At 44.1% G+C, this 23,036-nt stretch overlaps 1 protein-coding gene across 2 annotated transcripts in view; it reads left to right on the top strand.

The window, feature by feature from the left end:
- Positions 1–23,036, top strand: part of LOC138800934 (putative methyltransferase DDB_G0268948) — a 53,259-nt gene that overhangs the window by 10,368 nt on the left and 19,855 nt on the right. For both annotated transcript variants that reach the window (XM_069983192.1, XM_069983191.1), the window contains one exon: positions 16,657–16,781. In XM_069983192.1, the coding sequence (XP_069839293.1) occupies positions 16,671–16,781 (111 nt within the window). In that variant the 5' untranslated portion in view covers positions 16,657–16,670. The remainder of the gene's footprint in view (positions 1–16,656; positions 16,782–23,036) is intronic.

The following is a 23,036-nucleotide window of genomic DNA, read 5'->3' as shown; positions in this document are numbered from 1 at the left end:
GAAAAACTGCAGGTATTTGGAAACAATCCTACTTTTTCTTTTAATCAACTACCATTAAACACCCAGAAAGATTCAGAAAGTGCACCTGAACCCATGCAAATTGATGCCATCCGGAGACCCCTTTCTACAGCAGAAAAAGAGAGGCGTCGTACCGAAAACTTGTGCCTCTATTGTGGGAGTAAAGGTCATTATGCAATCAACTGTCCTAACAAAGTCCAAAGGACCATAGCCTTTACTGGTGCCAAGTCTGTAAGTAACCCTGATCTTGAACATCTGGACTATGTTGCATATCCTATTTCCTCTATAACTATAGATAATGTGAAGGCATGTTCACCATCTTCTCACTTTATCATTCCGATACAAATCACCATTGGAAATTATAAGGTGCAGTCTTCAGCCATGTTGGATTCTGGGGCAGGAGGAAATTTCATGGACTTGGAATTTGCACTTAACCACAGCATTGAGAGGAGAAATAAAGCCATGCCTATTGATATGGAAACCGTAGATGGATCAGCCTTATCATCTGGGCCTGTAACCCATGAGACTGTTGAACTTCAGATCTATATTGAACCAGACCATCAAGAAACCATTAGTTTCCATCTGATTTCTTCTCCTAAATTTCCGGTTATTCTAGGAATTCCCTGGTTTTCTATCCACAACCCATCTATCAACTGGGAATCAAGGACAATTTCTTTTCCCTCTGAGTACTGTAAGAACAGCTGTCAGAAAAATGTTTCTGAATTCATCAAGGTGGCTGAGATTTCTCAACAGGATTGTACTAAGCTGCCACCTCAATACCAGCAGTTTAACGATGTCTGCAGCAAGAAGAATGCTGACCAACTACCACCTCATCGCCCTTATGATTGTCCTATTGAGTTACTACCTGGAGCAGCCATTCCTTTTGGGAGAATTTATAACCTCTCTGAACCTGAATTAAAAGCACTCAGAGAATACTTAGATGAAAATCTTAACAAAGGCTTCATTCGACCTTCTACATCTCCAGCTGGGGCACCTATATTCTTTGTAGAAAAGAAAGACTCAACCCTACGACCATGCATTGACTACAGGGAGCTAAATAAGATAACTGTGAAAAATCGCTACCCTCTCCCCTTAATTCCTGAGCTGTTGGAAAGACTCCGCTCTGCAAAGATCTTTACCAAACTAGATCTAAGAGGGGCCTATAATCTTATACGCGTTCGCCCAGGGGATGAGTGGAAAACTGCATTTAGAACTAGATATGGACATTATGAATATCTGGTAATGCCATTTGGCCTCTGTAATGCTCCTGCCACTTTTCAGCATTTTATCAATGATGTGTTTCGAGATTTCTTGGATCAATTTGTTATTGCTTATCTTGACGACATCCTCATATTTTCTGATAGCTTGGATGAGCATCGTAGACATGTAAATTTAGTCTTGGAACGTCTACAGAAAAATCACCTTTATATCAAACTGGAAAAATGTGAATTTGAACAAACTCAGATTCAGTTTCTTGGATATATAATTTCCCCAGAAGGTCTGACTATGGATCCCAGTAAAGTCAAGGCTGTCGTTGATTGGCCTACTCCAAGCAATTTAAAAGAAGTTCAGCGTTTTATTGGATTTGCTAATTTTTACAGAAAATTTGTAAAAAATTTTTCAAAAATCATTTTGCCAATCACTCATCTCACAAAGAAAGCAAAAACATTTAATTGGTCTCCAGAAGCACAGGTTGCATTTGAGAAACTAAAGACTCTTTTCACTTCGGCACCCTTACTAGTTCATCCAAATCCGGAATTACCTTTTATTGTTGAGGTTGATGCCTCAGAATCTGCAGTGGGAGCAGTATTATCCCAACGAATCGGTGACAAGATGCAGCTTCATCCGTGTGCATTTCTTTCTCATAAAATGTCATCTGCAGAAAGAAACTATGACATTGGAAATAAAGAACTTTTAGCCATAAAGGTTGCCTTCTCAGAATGGAGACATCTCTTGGAGGGAGCTAATCATCCAGTAACAGTCCTTACAGACCACAAAAATTTAGAATTCATACGTACTGCAAAAAGGCTATCTGCAAGACAAGCACGATGGGCCTTATTCTTCTCTAGATTTAACTTCATCATCTCTTATCGGCCAGGTTCAAGAAACGGCAAAGCCGACGCCTTGTCCAGGACTTTTACTGAGTCTCAAGAGAGATACAAGTCAGAGGGTACCATTTTGTCTCCTAAAAACTTTCTAGGAATACTTGACTTTAAAGAATTTTTGACAATGCTTAAAGATGGCTACCAAGATGATTCTTTCCTTAATCATCCTCCTAATGATGTGGATCTCTTTTTTAAGGAGGGGTTTTGGATGCAAGAACATAGGCTATATGTCCCCGAATCTGTTCGACTTGAAATCCTCAAGTTGGTCCATGATTCCAAACTTGCTGGACATCTTGGAATCAATAAAACTAATGAATTACTACTCCGTTCATTTTGGTGGCCTAACTGCAAGAAAGATGTTAAAAAATATGTATCCTCTTGTTTAACATGTGCACGAAACAAGACCCCACGATACCCCTCTTTAGGACTTCTTCAACCACTTCCAATTCCATCCAGGCCTTGGGGCTCAATTTCCATGGATTTTATTGTTGATCTTCCCTCTTCTAAAGAAATGACTGCTGTCCTCGTGGTGGTGGACCGACTTACAAAAATGGCTCATTTTATTCCAACTAAAGGGATTCCAACTGCTGAGCAAACTGCAGAATTAATAATCAAAGAAATATTTAGACTACATGGAATTCCTGATAATGTGGTTTCAGACAGAGGTGTACAATTTACTTCAAGATTTTGGAAAAGTTTCTGTACAGCCTTAGGAGTAACTGTTAATTTGTCTTCGGCCTTTCATCCACAATCTAATGGTCAGACTGAAAGGACCAACCAGACTCTTGAACAGTACCTTCGCTGCTTTATTTCATATCTTCAAGATGATTGGGTAGATTATCTACCAACAGCAGAATTTGCATACAACAACTCTGAACATAGTTCTACCTCTCAAAGTCCATTCTATGCTAATTATGGCTTGCATCCTGTGTTCATTCCTAACCTCCCACTCAATACTCCAATTCCTGCTGTTACTGAAAGATTATCAATGTTGCAAAAATCTCACAAAAAACTAGTAGAGATGTTACAAGAAGCCCAAAAGAACTACAAGAAAGCAGCGGATAAACATCGCAAAGCTCCACCTACATTTCAGGTTGGTGATCAGGTCTGGTTGTCCACAAAGAATTTGAAGGCTCATGTACCATCTCCTAAATTGGGGCAAAAATTCATTGGTCCTTTTAAGATTTCTGCAAAAATCAATGAAGTTGCTTTTCGTTTAGAACTTCCAAACAAACTGAAAATTCATCCTGTATTTCATGTATCTCTGCTTAAACCATTTAATGAAAATCCTTTTCCAGGAAGAAACCAGCCACCTCCTCCACCTGTAAATGTTCAAGGGGAAGAAGAATTTATTGTTGACAAGATTCTGGACTCTAGAATTTTTAGAAACAAATTGCAATATCTCATTCAATGGAAGGGATATGAGCCAGAAGAAAATTCCTGGGAGCCAGAGGAAAATGTCCATGCTCCTAGGTTAACAAAAGCATTTCACCAACAGCATCCTGAAAAACCAGCTCCTAGGATGTCCAGAGGCCATCTTGGAAGGAGGGGACTACTGTCAGGATTTGAACCTAGTGACTCCTGCACTCCAGGCTGCAGCTCTACTCACTGAGCCACTGAACCTTGCTGGACAGCTCCAGTTCTGAATATATTGGTCAAGATCATGTTTCTTTAGTTCCCAGTCTTGAATCCTTAATTGGCTCCACCCCTGGACTTCCTATATAAACCCAGCCTTTCCAGTTCCTCCTTGTGAGATTATTGTGCTTTTGCCCTTAATCAAGCTACTCCTTACTCTGCTCTGCTGTTGCTACTTACCTGTGTACCGAACTCTGGCTAGTTATCTGACTCCGATTCTGCCTTATCCTCCAACTATATTGCTGCTCTCTGTGCACCGGACTCTGGCTAAGTATCTGACTACGCTTTGTATAAACCTCCAAACACATTGCTGCTACCTGTGTATGGACTTCTGGCTGACTGCTGACCACGCTTGTCTCCACCACTTCACTGCAACCTGTGTAGCGACCTCCAACTAACCAAGGTTAGTCTCTTGTACTTTTGTCTACATCCAGTGTTGTTATTGCTATTGGGCTCCAACCCAGACTAGACCACTAGACCGTTACAGCGGGTTTTTAGTCTTCTTGTGGTGCAGCCTACATGTGATTTGCTGCACAAAGAACATGAGATGACATAAATTACATGATCTGTGTTACAATTTAAAAATGACTTAATATGAAAACTCTTCTATTATCCCTAATTGATGAGAACAGCAGAGATGAACGATCCCTCTCGGCTGATAGCCGTTCGGCTCTATTCAGCATCCAGGGAGCATACTTTCTTTTACGTAATCTTTCGTCTATCCCTTTGACCTCTCTAGCATAGTCTTCCTCTCTGGAGCATGCTCTCTTTGTCCTAAGATATTCTCCTTTCGGGATTGCAGATATTGTGTGTTTAGGGTGACAACTGGTGGCTTCCAAAATACTGTTACAAGCAATCGGCTTCCTATACAGGGAAGTAATAACAGTGCAATTCACCGTATCTCCCGTAAGGGTGAGGTCCAAGAAGTCTACCTTCTCTACCAAACCTGTGTTAGTGAATCTGATGTTGTAGTTATTATCATTAATGTAATTTACAAAACCCTCTATGGGCGGTACATTGCGACCCCAGATAAACAAGAGGTCGTCAATGTACCGCCCATACCACACAATGCATTCCTTAAATGGATTTTGTTCCGAAAAGAGGAACATGTCCTCCCACCACGACATGTATAAATTTGCGAGCGTGGGGGAGAAACATGACCCCATCGGGGCTCCAGTGACCTGAAAAAAATATTCACCTTCAAACAAAAAATAATTATTTTTAAGAAAATAATTTACAGATGACAAAATAAATTCATTAATTTCATTGGTGTATAGGTTAGCTTTCTTAAGATGATATTCAAGCGAGACTAAAGCTAAATCGTGGGGTATGCATGAATAAAGACCCACCACATCACATGAGAACCATCTATATGACTTTTTCCACTCAAAATTGCACATTGATTTTAAGACCTCCTTACTGTCTTTCAGGTAGGCTACGCAGTTCTTGACTATAGGTTGTAACAATTCATCTACCCAAATACTAATTTTCTCAGACAATGACCCTATGCTGGAGATTTTCCTCCTTTTGCCCCCCCCCCCCCCCCCCCCCCCCCCCGGTCTCCTTTTGCATTTTTTGATTTCTTTTGGGTTGTGTTCACATTTTGATTTGATGGTGGTGGTGTTTCTGGTTCAGATATCGTGGTCTCATCTGTTGTATCCATTTCTGTTGATGAGAAACTCACTGTGCGGCTTGTGGTTCTTTTTGGTTTCTTTAGGATAGATTTAGGAGCTTTATATCTTTTCCAGTTGTAAACGTCATTTGATGCATAATCCTGTGTGTCTCTTTGCAGCTCTTGATTATCATCTTAAGAAAGTTAACCTATACTCCAATGAAATTAATGAATTTATTTTGTCATCTGTAAATTATCTTCTTAAAAATAATTATTTTTTGTTTGAAGGCGAATATTTTTTTCAGGTCACTGGAGCCCCGATGGGGTCATGTTTCTCCCCCACGCTCGCAAATTTATACATGTCGTGGTGGGAGGACATGTTCCTCTTTTCGGATCAAAATCCATTTAAGGAATGCATTGTGTGGTATGGGCGGTACATTGACGACCTCTTTGTTTATCTGGGGTCGCAATGTACCGCCCATAGAGGGTTTTGTAAATTACATTAATGATAATAACTACAACATCAGATTCACTAACACAGGTTTGGTAGAGAAGGTAGACTTCTTGGACCTCACCCTTACGGGAGATACGGTGAATTGCACTGTTATTACTTCCCTGTATAGGAAGCCGATTGCTTGTAACAGTATTTTGGAAGCCACCAGTTGTCACCCTAAACACACAATATCTGCAATCCCGAAAGGAGAATATCTTAGGACAAAGAGAGCATGTTCCAGAGAGGAAGACTATGCTAGAGAGGTCAAAGGGATAGACGAAAGATTACGTAAAAGAAAGTATGCTCCCTGGATGCTGAATAGAGCCAAACGGCTATCAGCCGAGAGGGATCGTTCATCTCTGCTGTTCTCATCAAGTAGGGATAATAGAAGAGATGATAGATCCAATAAAAGAGTAACTTTCAGTACAGAATATAGTCTACAGTTTTCTGAAATAAAAAAGATTTTTAACAAACATTTACCCATCCTGTACCAAGATGAGAAATTAAACAGGATCCTAGAGGGAGGATGTGATGTGGTTGCGAGAAGAGGGATCACGATTGGTAATCTAATTTCCCCCACAATACCAAAACATGTGAATAGGGGTAGAACATGGCTCTCCCAAAAGGGTTTCTTTCCATGCGGGGGATCTCGGTGTAATGTATGTAAATATGCAAAGAAGACTGCTACTTTTAACACAGATGATCAAAAGAAGAGTTTTCATATTAAGTCATTTTTAAATTGTAACACAGATCATGTAATTTATGTCATCTCATGTTCTTTTTGCAGTAAATCATATGTAGGCTGCACCACAAGAAGACTAAAAACCCGCATTGCAGAACATATTTATGATATTGGCCGCAGAGGCGAAAATGTATCAGGTGCAGCAAAACATTTTATAACTGTACATAATGGGGACTTGCAATATTTTTCATTTTTTGGTCTGGAAAAAGCTTACAAAGACTGCAGAGGAGGAAACTGGTCACAGAAGGTCCTCAATCGAGAAGCCTTCTGGATATTAAACTTGGACACTCGCTTCCCTAAAGGACTAAACTACAAAACTGATTTAATGTATATTTATTAGCTATTTACAATGTTGCGACACTAAATGTTTATGTCTATCTCCAGTTGTTTTTCTGTTTGCAGTGCAGTGTGTAATGTTCATCCACTAGGAGGATTACCTTGCCCCACCACCACAGCGCCTGAATGCAGGTGTTACAAGCGCGTCTTGATTTGACACATGCGCATTACATTCACCTAGACGCTGGTTTGGAGGAGGGGGTAAGTGTGGAACTTACTTCTTGTTTTTACTTTTTGATATATATATATATATATATATATATATATATACAGTATATATGAGCTATTTTATATATTTGGTGTATAGGCTATGAAAAAGACGGTCACGTTGAAACGCGTTGCTGTACACATCTTGTGTGTTTTTTGGATGTATTCGTGTTCGTGAATAATAAAGGATCATGATTTTATGAGCTTGAGTGCTACGAGAATTCTTACATTGGACTTATGCAGCAACAATACTCAGGTAGGCTGTGGAGTTGCAACGATGCTCAATTGGTACCAAGGGGCCCAAAAAGTGCCAAGAAAATATTCCCCACACCATGACACCACCACCACCAACCTGAACCGTTGATACAAGGCAGGATGGATCCATGCTTTCATGTTGTTGACGCCAAATTCTGACCCTACCATCTGAATGTCGCAGCAGAAATCGAGACTCATCAGACCAGGCAACGTTTTTCCAATCTTCTACTGTCCAATTTCGATGAGCTTGTGCAAATTGTAGCCTTAGTTTCCTGTTCTTAGCTGAAAGGAGTGGCACCCGGTGTGGTCTTCTGCTGCTGTAGCCCATCTGCCTCAAAGTTGGAGGTACTGTGCGTTCAGAGATGCTCTTCTGCCTACCTTGGTTGTAACGGTTGGCTATTTAAGTCACTGTTGCCTTTCTATCAGCTCGAACCAGTCTGCCCATTCTCCTTTGACCTCTGGCATTAACAAGGCATTTCCGCCCACAGAACTGCGGCTCACTGGATGTTTTTTCTTTTTCGGACCATTCTCTGTAAACCCTAGAGATGGTTGTGCGTGAAAATCCCAGTAGATCAGCAGTTTCTGAAATACTCAGACCAGCCCTTCTGGCACCAACAACCATGCCACTTTCAAAGGCACTCAAATCACCTTTCTTCCCCATACTGATGCTCGGTTTGAACTGCAGGAGATTGTCTTGACCATGTCTGCATGCCTAAATGCACTGAGTTGCCGCCATGTGATTGGCTGATTAGAAATTAAGTGGTAACGTGCAGTTGGACAGGTGTACCTAATAAAGTGGCCGATGAGTGTATATATATATATATGTGTATCTAGCAGTTGCAAATACTTTGCTGCTTATCACAAGACTCCTTAGCAGTGTACAAGGTAAAAGATACTTTATTTATTATGTGAGGATTTTTGTGTGGTTATATGCAGTAAGACTAAAAAGTAAATTATTCCTATTGTATTGTTTATAATGTGTACCTCTCATATAAATAGTTTTTCATCAATCATCAGAAATTAATATTTTTTATATATCATTGCAAAAAATATTTACTGAGTTATATTACATCCTTTATACATTTAATGGTTCATAAAATGAATATTTTAAATCAAGATTATTTAAATTCATATAATATAATGAATATATAGCTGTTTAATGATGAGCAAACATGCTCGTCTGAGCTTGGTACTCGATCGAGCATTAGGGTACCTGATGGTTCTCGTTACTCGGATGAGCATCTCGCGATACTCGAGAAAATCTCATCCATTTCCTGTAAGTTTGGCTTCTATTTCTCAGCCAGTAAACAAGCAGGAGACTCTTTGGTACATCCTGTGATCACATGGGACCCATATATGTCGATAGCAGTGATTGGTTTGCCAGATCAGATGACCCTGACATATAAAAAGCGCGTCCGGCAAGGCTCGGCTCACATGCATGCTGGAAGGGATCAGGGACAGAGCTGCTACTTGTCAGGGAGAGCGTTAGGGAGGGAATTAGCATTCCAGTAGGCAGGGAATACTAGTGAAACAACCAAACAGCCCTTGTAAGGGCTTTAAATCAATTTTAAATTATATTACTATAGACTGCTGGCTGGGACTTGCAGTGCAGCTACCACAATTTCAGCAGCACACGGTGGTGATCGGCTGCTGGCAGAAAGGGGACATTAGGTGTTGCATACAGACCCCTAAGAAGTGCTCAGTAGTATTTTATGATTTTGTGGCTGATGGTGCTGCTATAGTACATTGTATTACAGTGATTTGTAGTACACCTGCATAGAACTTCACTGCTCATTGTAAGGGGGTGTCAGACAGTGTATTGGTGCAGCCACCACCATATTGTATCTCTCAGCCCCCCAAAAACTATTGGGACCACTAGTATATTTCCAGATTTCTGTCTTTCTTACTCAAGCCATATATAAGTTCACTACTGCTTGCAGAGTGTAAAAGGGGTGTCACAGAGTGTATTGGTGCAGCCACCACCAGATTGTATCTCATAGCCCCCTAAAACTAGTGGGCCCTCTACTATATTTTCTGATTTCTGTACTTCTTACGCAAGGCATATCTAAGTTCACTACTGCTTGCACAGTGTAAAGGGGGTGTCACAGAGTGTATTGGTACAGCCACCACTAGATTGTATGTCACAGCCCCCCCAAAACTATTGGGACCACTAGTATATTTCCAGATTTCTGTCTTTCTTACTTTCTGACTTGGAGGTGCTGGGCTGCCCTGCCCCTAGTGTGTTGTCAGAGCGGGTCTTCAGTGCAGCTGGTGGCATCATCAATAATAAGCTAATAAGCACACCCGCCTGTCAACTAACAACGCTGACAGGCTGACGTTTATTAATTTTTTTATTTAGTCTTATTAAAGCCATATCCAAGCTAACTGCTAATTACCCTGTGTAATTAGCAGTGAGCTTGGTTGCGTGTGACAAGGGGCGGAACCTGGAGGCGGCTCTGCAACTCGGCAGCCTCACGCATGTACCATGCCTGGCCCACTTCTTCAACCTAGTGTTGCTGCCGTTCCTTAAAACCTACCCCAATTTGGCTGACTTGCTCACTAAGGTGCACCGCATCTGTGCGCATTTCTGCAAGTCAACCAGCAAAAGTTACCCCAACTGCTACAGTCAAATTCAAAGTCGAAACAGCGGTGGGGGGGAGAAGTGGGGAGTCACATTATGCAGGGAATGTTACCCCAACTGCTACAGTAAAATACATAGTCAAATTCAATTTAGCATCCTTGTCTTGTCCATTTCGAACCATATTATCTGTGGATGTCCTCTTACGGGTGTCCTCTGCCGTCCTTTCACCAGTGCCTTCTACCTTTTATTTGATGTTGTAGTCGTTTTGAAGGCAGGATTGACCAGGCCTTTCAACAGTAGCTTCTATCCTTCCTAGGATGTTGTCGCCTTTTTTAAGGCAGGGGCCAATTTTCGTTTTTGCGTTTTCGTTTTTTCCTCCTTGTGGCCATAAAGGCCATAGCACTTGCATTTTTCCACCTAGAAACCCACATGAGCCCTTATTTTTTGCGTCACTAATTGTACTTTGCAATGACAGGCTGAATTTTTGCATAAAGTACGCTGCAAAACCAGAAAAAACTTCAAAGTGTGGTGAAATGGAAAAAAAAGCATTTCTTTTATTTGGGGGGAATGTGTTTTTACGCCATTCTCCTTGGGGTAAAACTGACTTGTTATGCATGTTCCTCAATGTTCGTTAAACAATTATTTATTAAATAATTAAAACAATATATAACGTGTATAAATTTTCTTGTATCTGATGGCCTGTAAAAAATTCAAACCATTGTTAACAAATATACGTTCCTTAAAATCGCTCCATTCCCATGCTTATAACGCTTTTATCTTTTGGTCTATGGGGCTGTGTCAGGTGTCATTTTTTGCGCCATGATGTTTACTTTCTTTTCTTTTTTTAAAATTGTTTATTTTAAAAGTTTTTAAGTAGTACGACACAAGGAGTAAACCCGGAGATAATCCAGGTATCAAGGGCCTTAAGGCCTATATAACTTATACATAGATCATAGAACAGCCATGCTGCTTCACGTCAGCAAATAAACATCAACATTCCAACTGGGGAAGAAGAAGACAAAGACAAGACCACGACAGACAGGGGGGAGGAAGACTAGAAAAAAAAGGGGGGGGGGGGAACAACCTAGGGAACAAAAAGAGCATGTAGTAACTCAAGGAACAGGTGCAACCGTTTGCCTATTATGAAATAAGTCATAGTAAGGGTCCTATTCCACGGGCCGAGGAGGGCCCGATCAACTATGTAAACGAGCGGCGATCTGCTAGATCGACGCTCGTTTACTGGGCCTATTCCATGGCCAGATCGTTACCGATGTCCTTGCAGCCCTTGCAGCATCATACATTACCTGGCTGCAGGGCTTGTCCTCCGCGACGTCTCCTCCCCGGGTCCCCCGCACTCTATCTTCTGAATGGCCGGTCAGCTGACAGGCCACACTCAGCCAATCACAGGCCGCGGCGGTCCCGGCCTGTGATTGGCTGAGCGCTCCGTCAGCTGACCGGCCATTCAGAAGATAGAGCGCGCGGGACCCGGGGATGAAGACAGCGCAGAGAAGAAGCCCTGCAGCCAGGTAATGTATGATGATGATGCTGCTGCTGTTCCTTTTCAAATCGTCGGTCGCCCACCGCGCACCGCTATTCAACCGTAGCCATGCGCGCTGGGGGAACGATGATTTTAGGTCTGGCCCTAAATGAACGATCAGCCGATGACACGATCATCGGCTTATCGTTCTCTCTATTTCACCGAACGATAATCGACCGAATCGGGCCAAATGGGCCCGATCCGGCCGATTATCATTACTGTGGAATAGGGCCCTAAGTGTCCCACAGAGTCCAAATTTGTTGACATTTCCGTCCGAAGCTCTTGTGCTGCCGACATGAACTCTTGTCGTCTAACTTCCTGAATGCGGTTCACCAACTCGATCGCTGAGGGAATCAAAAGTTGTCTCCAGTATTTGGCTAACAGACATTTCGCAGCGGTTAATATGTGAAGGAGCAGTCTGGCTGAGGACTTCGGCATAGTTTAAGGTGGGACATTAAGAATATAGGTCACTGGGTCCAGGGGTAAGACTTTACCCAATACTGCTGCTAATAAACCTTGTATTCCCTCCCAATAAGGAGAAAGCTTAGGGCACTCCCAGAAGATGTGCTGTAGGGTCCCAACCGCCCCCAGACATCTCCAGCATACTGAAGAGGCGTCAGGGTAAAGCCGATGGAGGAACTCAGGGGTATGATACCAAAAGAACAGTATTTTGTATTGGTTCTCCCTAAAGGAGATGCAAGAGGACGATCTGGCCGCTTGTGACCAAATCAACTGCCACATCTGCTGTGGGAGCTTCCTGCCCAAGTATGTCTCCCACTTAGTCATAATGTATATGGGTGAGAAATATCTTGGCCCTCAAGGGGCGACATGAGCATAGAGTATATCGAGGAAATCAACCTTCTAGTGGAGGGATTACATTTACATATCCTTTCAAAGGCTGTAGGTTTAGGGAAGGGAGCATAGCCCGTCATTTCTGCTGCTGTGTAGGAGAGTCTCTCATGATAGGCCGCTGCCCTCAGAGGGAGATCTTTCCTTTCTCTCAACACTGAGAAAGGCAGAACCCTCTTGGAAAACGGATCTACAATATCTGCAAAATGAAAAAGGTTGGCTACCTGCCAGGGAGCAATGGTTTCTTAAGTACAACCATCACTGATTAAGTTAGTATATATTATTGGTGCCAAGGGGAAGGGGGATGAACGTAAAGGGAAGGAAGTACACGCTTTGGACCACACCTCAATTGTATGTTTCATGGAACCAAGCAAGGGGGAGTAGTGTGCGTTCACAGTAGGCGCCCACAGCAACTGACAAGGATGGATGATGGCCAACCAGATCTTTCCTATTTCCATCCACTTTGTGTAAGCTGGTCTGACAGTACAACTGGGGATAATTCTTAGGTGTGTAGCTAGATAGTAGGCATAAACATCAGGTAACGCCAAGCCACCCGAGTTTTTACCGACTCGGAGCACAGATAGCGAGATTCTGTGTTGACCCCCCTGCCAAATGAATCGAAGTATCGCCCCTTGAAACTTCCGGAGGGCTGTACGGGAGATAGTCACAGGGAGAGTTTCCACCAAATAAAGGAAACGGGGAAGGATGTTCATTTTAATGACAATAATTCTCCCCAATAGGGAGAGGGGGAGGGTAGACCACCTATTAAGATTTGCCTTAATCGCTTGAAACAAAGGGGGGAAATTATAACCATAGAGGGATTGATAAAGAGGGGTGCTATTCGTCCCTAGATAACGAATGGAGGTGGACACCCACTTGAATGGAAAAGCCGCCCGTAGGGAGGAGACCACAACCTCTGGGAGATTCACTGGGAGGGCCTCAGTATTGTGGGAATTAATTTTATAACCCGAAAGCACCCCATAAGTCTCCAGCAGAGAACTCAGGTTATGTCATCTGCAAAGAGCGAGAGTTTGAACTCTCTACCCCTAACTTGAATGCCCCGTACATCAGAAAACAGTCTGATAGCAGCCGCCAGCGGCTCGATACTAAGAACGAATAACAGGGGTTAAAGAGGACACCCCTGTCTCGTCCCATTTTGAATCCGGACAGAGTCAGAGGTAGCATGCGGTAATTTCACTCGAGCAGTAGGACCCACATAAAGCGCTCTCACTGCTTGAAGAAAGGCCCCCGAGAAATCATAGTTTTGTAGAGTCATAAAAAGAAACTCCCAGTTCAGCCTGTCAAAGGCTTTCTCCGCATCCAAACTGAGAAGAAGCCCCTGTGACTTAATCCTATTCAAAACGTCCACCAGATCGATAGTACATCTGGTGTTATCTCCTGCCTGGCGGTTAAGCAGGAAACCAACCTAGTCCTTATGGATCAGATCAGGCAGGATACCACTCAGCCGCAGGGCTAGGAGTTTGGTGAACAATTTTATGTCAGCAGGGAGATGGGTCAATTTTATGTCAGCAGGGAGATGGGTCTGTAGCTGGCCGGATCCGCTGGATCCTTGCCAGCTTTGGGGATAACCGTGATAAACGAGTTCAGCATGGTAGGGGGAAATGGGCGTCCTTCCATAAAGGAATTAAATAAGGAAATAAGGTACGGACAAGATATCCGAGAAACACTTATAATAGGAGTATGGGAGACCATCCGGTGCGGGTGATTTCCCATTGGGGAGACCTTTAAGAACTTCTGCCAGCTCTTCCCCTGACACCGGACTATTAAGCACCCCCAAGTCCTCCGTTGTTAGTTTAGGTAGGTTACATGAGCTCAGGTAGTCTCCCAGCAGACTGGTACGTGCCTGGCTATCCGTGGGCAGTGTGTTAGGTAGAGAATAGAGAGAGGAGTAATAAGCAGAGAAGACAGAGGCTATCTCGTCAGGATGACATCGTAGGACCCCCACTCCATCCCTAAGGACAAAGGGCGCGGACTGTCCCTGAATTATAACATATCGCCCCCCAGGGTCTAGGTCGGCACTTTCTACATGAAGGGGGACAGAATTACGAATCATAATAGCTACCCCTGCTGTTTTCCTTTCATTGGTAGCAGTATATACATTTGGGAATTTAAATTGGGCAAACTTAAACGTAGAGGACCTGTCGTGGTGTGTCTTCTGCACAAAGTCTATGTCCACCTTTAAGTCATTTAGTTCCATGAGGAGCAATCTCCTTTTAATGTTGGAGTTAAGGCCCTTTACGTTGAACGTCAGTAGGTGCACCAGACAAGAGGAGAGAAAGAACCCACCAATTATATATGTACCTAGGCCCCTTGCCAAGGGACAGTGAAGACATCAAGACAGAGTCCCAGCGAGCCCTGTCTTGGGAAAAGAATTCAGGGAAACACTCCAACCACCAAAGAGTCACATCAGCCAGACCGCTCCTGTCCTCGAGAGAATGCGCCAAAAGAAACCCTAACATCTGAAACAAAAAAGAAGAAACATGAGGGAGGGAAGACAAAGACAAATAACAACACACACATGTAACAAACTGCAGTAAAACCATATACTCGGGGGGCCACCTGTGCCTCACCCGGACCCACCAAGAATTAAGGACGATCACGGTAAAGTCTACTAAGCATATACCCCACCCTTCGGGCAAGCCAGTAAGGGCGAGCGGCAGGTAATACAGTGGGTGAAGGGGGAGAAGAACCAGAAGAGGGAGGAATAGAAGGAAAAAGATGGAGAGAGGTTCAAAACGTGATATAGGAAGGGGAACACGCCGGCTCGAGGGAACCCGAGCGGCGGAAGACATAATCCACCAGCAAGCTAGGCTCCATTGCTACTAGTGAGGAGTAACAAGAAAGAAAAATAAACCTGGAAATGGTTAGTAGATATAAACAGCGGGGTCAGAGGTTTAGTAAATAGGTCAGGCAAGCTTTACACAGTCTGGGACCATATTAATTCCTAGGATGAGGTCCACCCTTGGAAGACGTCTCCGGGGCTGGGCGCTTCTGCTGAGGGGGGACCGCCGTCCACACTGGTGGAGAAGGAGGGGACGGAGGCAGAAGTTCTCAATCTTGCAAGCGTGGAGATGGAATGTCCAATGTGGAGCAGAAGCGGTCGAGGTCAGCCGCCACCTTCAATGTGGCTGACCTGCCATCCCGTCGAGCGGTAAGACTGAAGGGGAACTCCCATCTGTAAGGTATCTCATGGTCACACAGGATTTGAAGGAGGGGGCGGAAACGTCTACGCTTTTGCAATGTGACCCAGGAGAGGTCCGGAAGGAGCTGCAGGGTGATACCCTCATAAACTATGTCTCTGAGTTCTCTGTCTCGTGACATAAAAGCTTCTTTCACACAGTAATCTGTAATGCAGCAAATGACATCCCTTGGCAATGAGGAAGCATCTTTAGGATGAAGGACACGGTGAGCCCTTTCCATTTTCACCCTGTGATCACGTGGTGCTTTCAGCATCTGATTGAACAAGTCCTCTAGTGTAGGCCTAAGCTTTGAGTCACGGATCTGTTCAGGAAGGTCCTGCACCCTAATATTATGTCTCCGCCCTCTGTTGTCAATATCTTCCAAGTGTCTTTGATAATCACAAATCGCTGCGTGCTGGTCAGTAATAGTGACATGTAGATCTTTAATATACATTCGGGTATCATCATGGTCCCCTTCCAGGGCATCAATGCGGTGGCCCACATTTAGTAAGTCTTGGCAAAATTAGTACTGCTGTGTCCTCAATAGTTGGCCCAAATGGGCCATCTTTGGCCACATATATTGCAGCACCCACTCCTGCTCAAAAGAAGCCAAAAAAGCTTCTCTTCGTTACAGTATATCTTCAGCTGCTAGGAAATTGATATTACAGGAGTGTCTCTCGCCGATCCCCCCCATCCCTGCACCTATCTTGGCAGAAACTAACTTTTCTTTTTAGAATGGACTGGGAGGAAGCCACCTTACATAAAGAATCCACGGTTAAAAACTTTTTTCTTCTTTTGGGCTCTGTAAAGTCGGTGACGTCACGTCACATAAACTGTAGCAGGAGTTGGCAGTTTATGTGACGTGAAATCAAAAACTTTACAGAGACCTAAATACGCCATGTTGTAGTAAGTGCAGTTCCCCTAAGTAATGGTCTATTAGTAATTTTTATAACTTTTGTTTGGCAATAACATATCTTAAAATTATTGTGCCCGCACTTCCCCTTTAAAGTTTTAAAGAGGTATAACAAGTAGGAATTGAATATGTGTTTTAATGTTTTGTACATTTTGTTCCTTTTTATTCAACAGCTTTTTATATTATCATGGCAGTCCATCTGTTTAAGAAGATGACATTGTCTTCACTATATCAAAAGTATATGGTTCCAGCCTCCAATGAAGTCATTAATACAGTTTTGTCCTACGTGAAAGAAAAAGTAAGTATAATGGAAAGAAATATTATTAAATAAATTATTCTGCCCTTATCGCTATGTAATGTTAAAGCTATGTTCACACATAGTACTTCCATCAGTATTTTGGTCAGTCTTTTTTCAACCAAAACAACAAGGAGTGGACTGAAAGCACAGAAAGACTATGTTCACACAACGTATATTTTCGTAAAAGAACGGCCATTGTGGAGATTGGCAACAACGGCCGTACTTTTTACAGAAATATATGTTGCCTTATCTTCTATGGGATCCCAGCCGGAGCGTATACACATAGTATACGCTTCGGCCGGGATCCCTTAGCGGTGCCGCAAAGAACTAACATGTCAGTTTTCTGCGGCCGCTATTCAGTGAATCGCGGCCGCAGAATGCACTGTCAGTGCATACTATGGAGCGAGTGGCTCTGGCCGCAAGCTTCATAGTGTGCTGTGGGGAGATCTGATGTGGGCACGCACGGATGCGCCCGCATCAGAACTTTGGGGCGTGAAAGTTCATGGGATGATCTTTTTAGAGACCGGCCGTTCTGTGACTGGCCGTTACTGACCAGATGACTGACTGAAATGCTATGTGTTAACATAACCTAAAAGTGGACCTGTCAGGTCTCCTGACATGTCTGTTTAACCAAATACCTGTATACTATGCTAAAGTTTCTTTTTTAGAATTATACATTCTAAATTCACACTAATATATCTGTGTATACTCAATGTAGCATGCACATCGGAGAGGGTTCCACTTTCAATGACTTTCTACTAAATACAGAAGACACATATAGCTATTGCATTTTCAGAAGTTTATGAATAGACTTTCAGCCTGGTTACAATACAATCGCCGGTATATCAAGAGTTTAGTTCATAGTCCTTTTGCATTCTAAAATTCACAATCTGGTATACTCTTTTTGAGCATATCAAGATGCAATCCAAAGCAGGGAAGCATTTTAGTGGCACATCAGGCTTGATGTTTCTCTGGTATCTGAATCTAGAATTAGCCTATTTCCCCACACAGTATTTTAGTCAGTATTTTGCAACCAAACCCAGGAGTGGATTAAAAACACAGAAAGACTACAGTATGAAATTTTGTGGATGTCTGCCATTTATTGGCAAATAATTGCCATTATTTTAAATTAATTGCCGTTGTTTTGAAATAACGGCTGCTATTTGCCATTAAATAGAAAAGAGAAAGGAGAGTAGGGGTGCCGTTTAGTGCAGTAATGCGTGGGAAACAAAGCGAGTGAGGATAAGGTGAACAAGTGTACGCTCACCTGGATGACTTGTGCTTCGGGTCATTCACAGCCAAATCGAGAAATGAAGCAATAGGAAAACACAGAGAGACCCAGCAGAGGCCATCTGGGACAGGGATACCCTTCAAGTGAGCCAGGCGCAGGTGTAGACATCAGGTGTAGAAATGTGACTGTGAAAATAGCAAATTAAAACCTAACACACAGCCACACAACTAGTTTCACCCCTGAACGGGGCGTCCTCAGGTCAGGTTCAAATACACAACAAAACTACAGGCACATACCACAAGCTGATGGCAGCACCGAGCTCCAAACAGGCAGAGATATAGCAGGGTGACCCTGTATGGAGCCAGGGGTCTATTGTCTACACCAGGGAGCAGCTGCTGCAGCTGAGGAACACAGCAGGGCTGCATACTACCAGACCAGACATCCCCCAGGAAATAAAGAGGAAAAGAAGAGGTTGTAGAGCTGGAGTCCTTCGCAGGGCTAGGAGGAGATGTTATAGACCTGTTCTCCTCTCCATCATTATGGGCAATGTGAGATCTCTTGCGAATAAGATGGACGAACTGGTGGCGCTGGCCAGGCATCATTGTGAGTTTCGGTAGTGCAGCATGATGCTGTTTACAGAAACTTGGCTTACCGAAGTCACTCCGGACACTCTTGTCTCCTTGGATAGCTTCAAACTCCTTCGGGCGGACAGGACAAGGGAAAGCGGTAAGAGAAAAGGAGGAGGGCTGGCGATATTTGTGAATGATAGATTGTGTAACCCGGGGCACATTGTGATTAAGGAGCAAACTTGCTGTATGGACATTGAACTGCTAGCTGTGAGCATGAGACCAATCTATTTACCAAGGGAACTATCGCATGTTATTGTGATAGCTGCATATGTGCCCCCTTCTGCAAAAGCTCAGGCTGCCTGTGAGGTCCTACAAGCCACGGCGAGCCAGTTGCAGATGCTACATCCCCAAGCCCTCCTTCTCGTGTCTGGAGACTTCAACCATGCTTCTCCATCATCCACACTATCCAGTTTTACACAGTATGTAAGCACACAAGAGACAATAAAACATTGGACTCCCAATGCAAGGGAGGCATATAACTAGGGATGAGCGAACCGAACTGTTACGAACCAGATTCGTTACAAACTTTGCAAAAAGTTTGGTTCGGTACCGAACCAAACTTTCAAAAAATTTGTTACGAAGTTCGTTAAAATCGCAACGGCGTCGCAAAACTGTATTGTTTTCACAGAATGGAAGAGGATACAAGGAATTATTACTCCTATAATCCCTTTTATCCTGTTTTTATGTGAATATCAAGGTGTGTGACGTCACTCCAGGAACAGGAAGTGCCTGAGCGTCCATGCTCTTTCTCATTGTGTGTCTAGACATCAGAGAGAGAGGAGCTCCGTGCTAGTTAGGGAGGGAAAGCACATAGATACATAGGCAAACAAGTAGATAGCTACAGGGAGGTAGAGAGAGGGAGAGATAGGCAGAGATAAGAAGTAAAAAACTTGTGATATCTAGGGAGAGATAGGAAGATAAAAAATAGACAGAGAAAAGTGAGAAGAGTTCATTTGTGATAACCTGTAAATTGCTGCTTTGCTGGGTGCTATCAATCCCGTATAGCTGCCTGCAACCACAAAGTTCATAAAAAAAAGTTTAAAAAAGTACAAAAAAAAACATAAAAAAGGAAAAAAAAAATACACAAAAAAGTAAAAAAAAATAAAAAAACAAATGTTTGTGATTACCTGTACATTGCTACTTTGCTGGGTGTCGCCAACCCACAAGATTGCCACTGAAAGTTTGTGCCTTGTGGCCAGTAGCTTCTTTCATTTTCCCCCAATAAAAGAACCATGTCCAAGTTTCCTACATCCAGCACTTCACAGGCAAGGACTGCAACAGGCGGTGAGGGTAGGAGAAGTGGCAGCACCAGGCCCGGTGGCAACCGGGGCAACAGGCGTGGCAGCAGGGTGCAGCTACCCCAGACACCCAGTGGTTCTGTAAGAACCACGCAGCCAGCGGTTCCAGATTGGCTTACCCAATCCTCCACTTCCACCACCCAAAGCTCCCAAACGAGGTCGGCTAGATCATCTGACACCACACTAATATGGGACGGTCAGCGAGAGTCCTCTGCCCCATCCCCTGTTATTACTATGCCACTCACCTTTGGGGCACGTTCTGCCAGGGAACTCTTGGCAAATCTTGATCTGCCTTTGGATTCTCTACCACTTTTTAATGATGATGATGAGGAGGAGGTAGTAGTAGTCCCCCAAAGTCAGCAGGTGGAACGTGCTGAGACTGCAGAGGAGGTGTTCACTGTAAGCCAGGGAGGGGCATCCAGTGCCACACCTGAGATCCTGTCCCAGCCACTGGAGGACAGTAGCAGTGGTGGTGATGATGATGTCGCTGATCGGACGTGGCGCCCCCAAGCACCATTATCCTCAGCATCATCAGGGGAGGAAATTGAGGTGCTACCGAGACAGCAACATCCCACTGGTGCAAGGAAGCGAGGCACAAGAGGGAGGGGTAGAAGACAACCTACCAGGCAGAGTCCATTACCTCCAAGCCTTGGTCCTGAGAGGGGACCCTCAGGCAGCGGTGGCAGTGAACAACCAGCAAGACCTCCCATGGCTGGCAGCAAACCACAGTCCTCTGTCATCTGGCAATCAACTGCTCTGCTGGCAGAGAAACTGGAGATTTGGCCTCAACTGGCAGAGTTTTCCTTGGCTCTGCTGTCCTGCCCAGCTAGTAGTGTGGCGTCAGAGAGGGTAATCAGTGCGGTGGGTAACATCGTAACACCGCAAAGAACGAGGCTCTCTTGCCACAGTGTTGAGATGCGGACTTTTGTGAAGATGAATCGTGCCTGAATTAATAATACTGGCCTGGAATCAATCAACTGCTGCCTCCTCCTCCTCCTCCCCCTCAAGTAGCCTCTCCTCAATAATACTGGCCTGGAATCGATCATCTGCTGCCTCCTGCTTCTGAAGTAGTCTGTTTTTAATAATACTGTCCTGGAATCAATCAACTGCTGCCCCCTCCTCCTCAAGTAGCCTCTTCTCAATAATACTGGCCTGGAATCGATCAACTGCTGCCTCCTGCTCCTGAAGTAGTCTGTTTTTAATAATACTGGCCTGGAATCAATCACCTGCTGCCTCCTCCTCCTCCCCCTCAAGTAGCCTCTCCTCAATAATACTGGCCTGGAATCGATCAACTGCTGCCTCCTGCTCCTGAAGTAGTCTGTTTTTAATAATACTGGCCTGGAATCAATCAACTGCTGCCTCCTCCTCCTCAAGTAGCCTCTCCTCAATAATACTGGCCTGGAATCGATCAACTGCTGCCTCCTGCTCCTAAAGTAGTCTGTTTTTAATAATACTGGCCTGGAATCAATCAACTGCTGCCTCCTTCTCCTCAAGTAGCCTCTTCTCAATAATACTGGCCTGGAATCGATTAACTGCTGCCTCCTGCTCCCGAATTAGTCTGCTTTTAATAATACTGGCCTGGAATCAATCACCTGCTGCCTCCTCCTCCTCCTCCTCAAGTAGCCTCTCCTCAATAATACTGGCCTGGAATCGATCAACTGCTGCCTCCTGCTCCTAAAGTAGTCTGCTTTTAATAATACTGGCCTGGAATCAATCAACTGCTGCCTCCTCCTCCTCAAGTAGCCTCTCCTCAATAATACTGGCCTGGAATCGATCAACTGCTGCCTCCTCCTGCTCTTCAAGTAGTCTGTTTTTAATAATACTGGCCTGGAATCAATCAACTGCTGCCTCCTTCTCCTCAAGTAGCCTCTTCTCAATAATACTGGCCTGGAATCGATCAACTGCTGCCTCCTGCTCCTGAATTAGTCTGTTTTTAATAATACTGGCCTGGAATCAATCACCTGCTGCCTCCTCCTCCTCCTCCTCAAGTAGCCTCTCCTCAATAATACTGGCCTGGAATCGATCAACTGCTGCCTCCTGCTCCTAAAGTAGTCTGCTTTTAATAATACTGGCCTGGAATCAATCAACTGCTGCCTCCTCCTCCTCAAGTAGCCTCTCCTCAATAATACTGGCCTGGAATCGATCAACTGCTGCCTCCTCCTGCTCCTCAACTTGTCTGTTTTTAATAATACTGGCCTAGAAATCGATAAACTGTTTCCTCCTCCTGCTCTTCAAGTAGTCTGTTTTTAATAATACTGGCCTGGAATCAATCAACTGCTGCCTCCTCCTGCTGCTCAAGTAGTCTGTTTTTAATTATACTGGCCTGGAATCAATCAACTGCTGCCTCCTCCTGCTGCTCAAGTAGTCTGTTTTTAATTATAACAATGTAGAGAAATAGAGTCTCAAACTCACCAACTTCACAGATGCGGGTGGCTTATTGCAGACACATCGGAGCAGCGGGGAGAGGGAAGGTGGAAAGGCAGGTGCGTTCACAGGAGAGCAACAATGTTTCATGCCTGCTACGGCGCTTCGTCGGGCTAGGAACGATGATGCTGTTTTTAATTATACTGGCCTGGAATCAATCAACTGATGCCTCCTCCTCCTCCTCAAGTAGCCTCTCCTCAGTAATACTGGCCTGGAATCGATCAACGGCTGCCTCCTCCTCCTCCTCAAGTAGCCTCTCCTCATTAATACTGGCCTGGAGTTGATCAACTCCTGCCTCCTCCTGCTCCTGAGGTAGTCTGTTTTTAATAATACTGGCCTGGAATCGATCAACTGCTGCCTCCTCCTCCTCAAGTAGCCTCTCCTCGTTAATACTGGCCTGGAATCGATCAACTGCTGCCTCCTCCTTCTCCTCAAGTAGCCTCACCTCAATAATACTGGCCTGGAATGGATCAACTGCGGCCTCCTCCTCCTCAAGTAGCCTCTCCTTGATTACACTGGCCTGGAATCGATCAACTGCTTCCTCCTCCTTAAGTAGCCTCTCCTCGATAATACTGGCCTGGAATCGATCAACTGCTGCCTCCTCCTGCTCTTCAAGTAGCCTCTCCTCAAGTAGCCTCTCCTCAATAATACTGGCCTGGAATCGATCAACTGC

This window comes from Dendropsophus ebraccatus, chromosome 9 (genome assembly GCF_027789765.1).
Source record: "Dendropsophus ebraccatus isolate aDenEbr1 chromosome 9, aDenEbr1.pat, whole genome shotgun sequence".
Taxonomy (NCBI): domain Eukaryota; kingdom Metazoa; phylum Chordata; class Amphibia; order Anura; family Hylidae; genus Dendropsophus; species Dendropsophus ebraccatus.
Note: the sequence above shows the minus strand (reverse complement) of the source record. Positions and strands in the feature narration are given on the sequence as shown.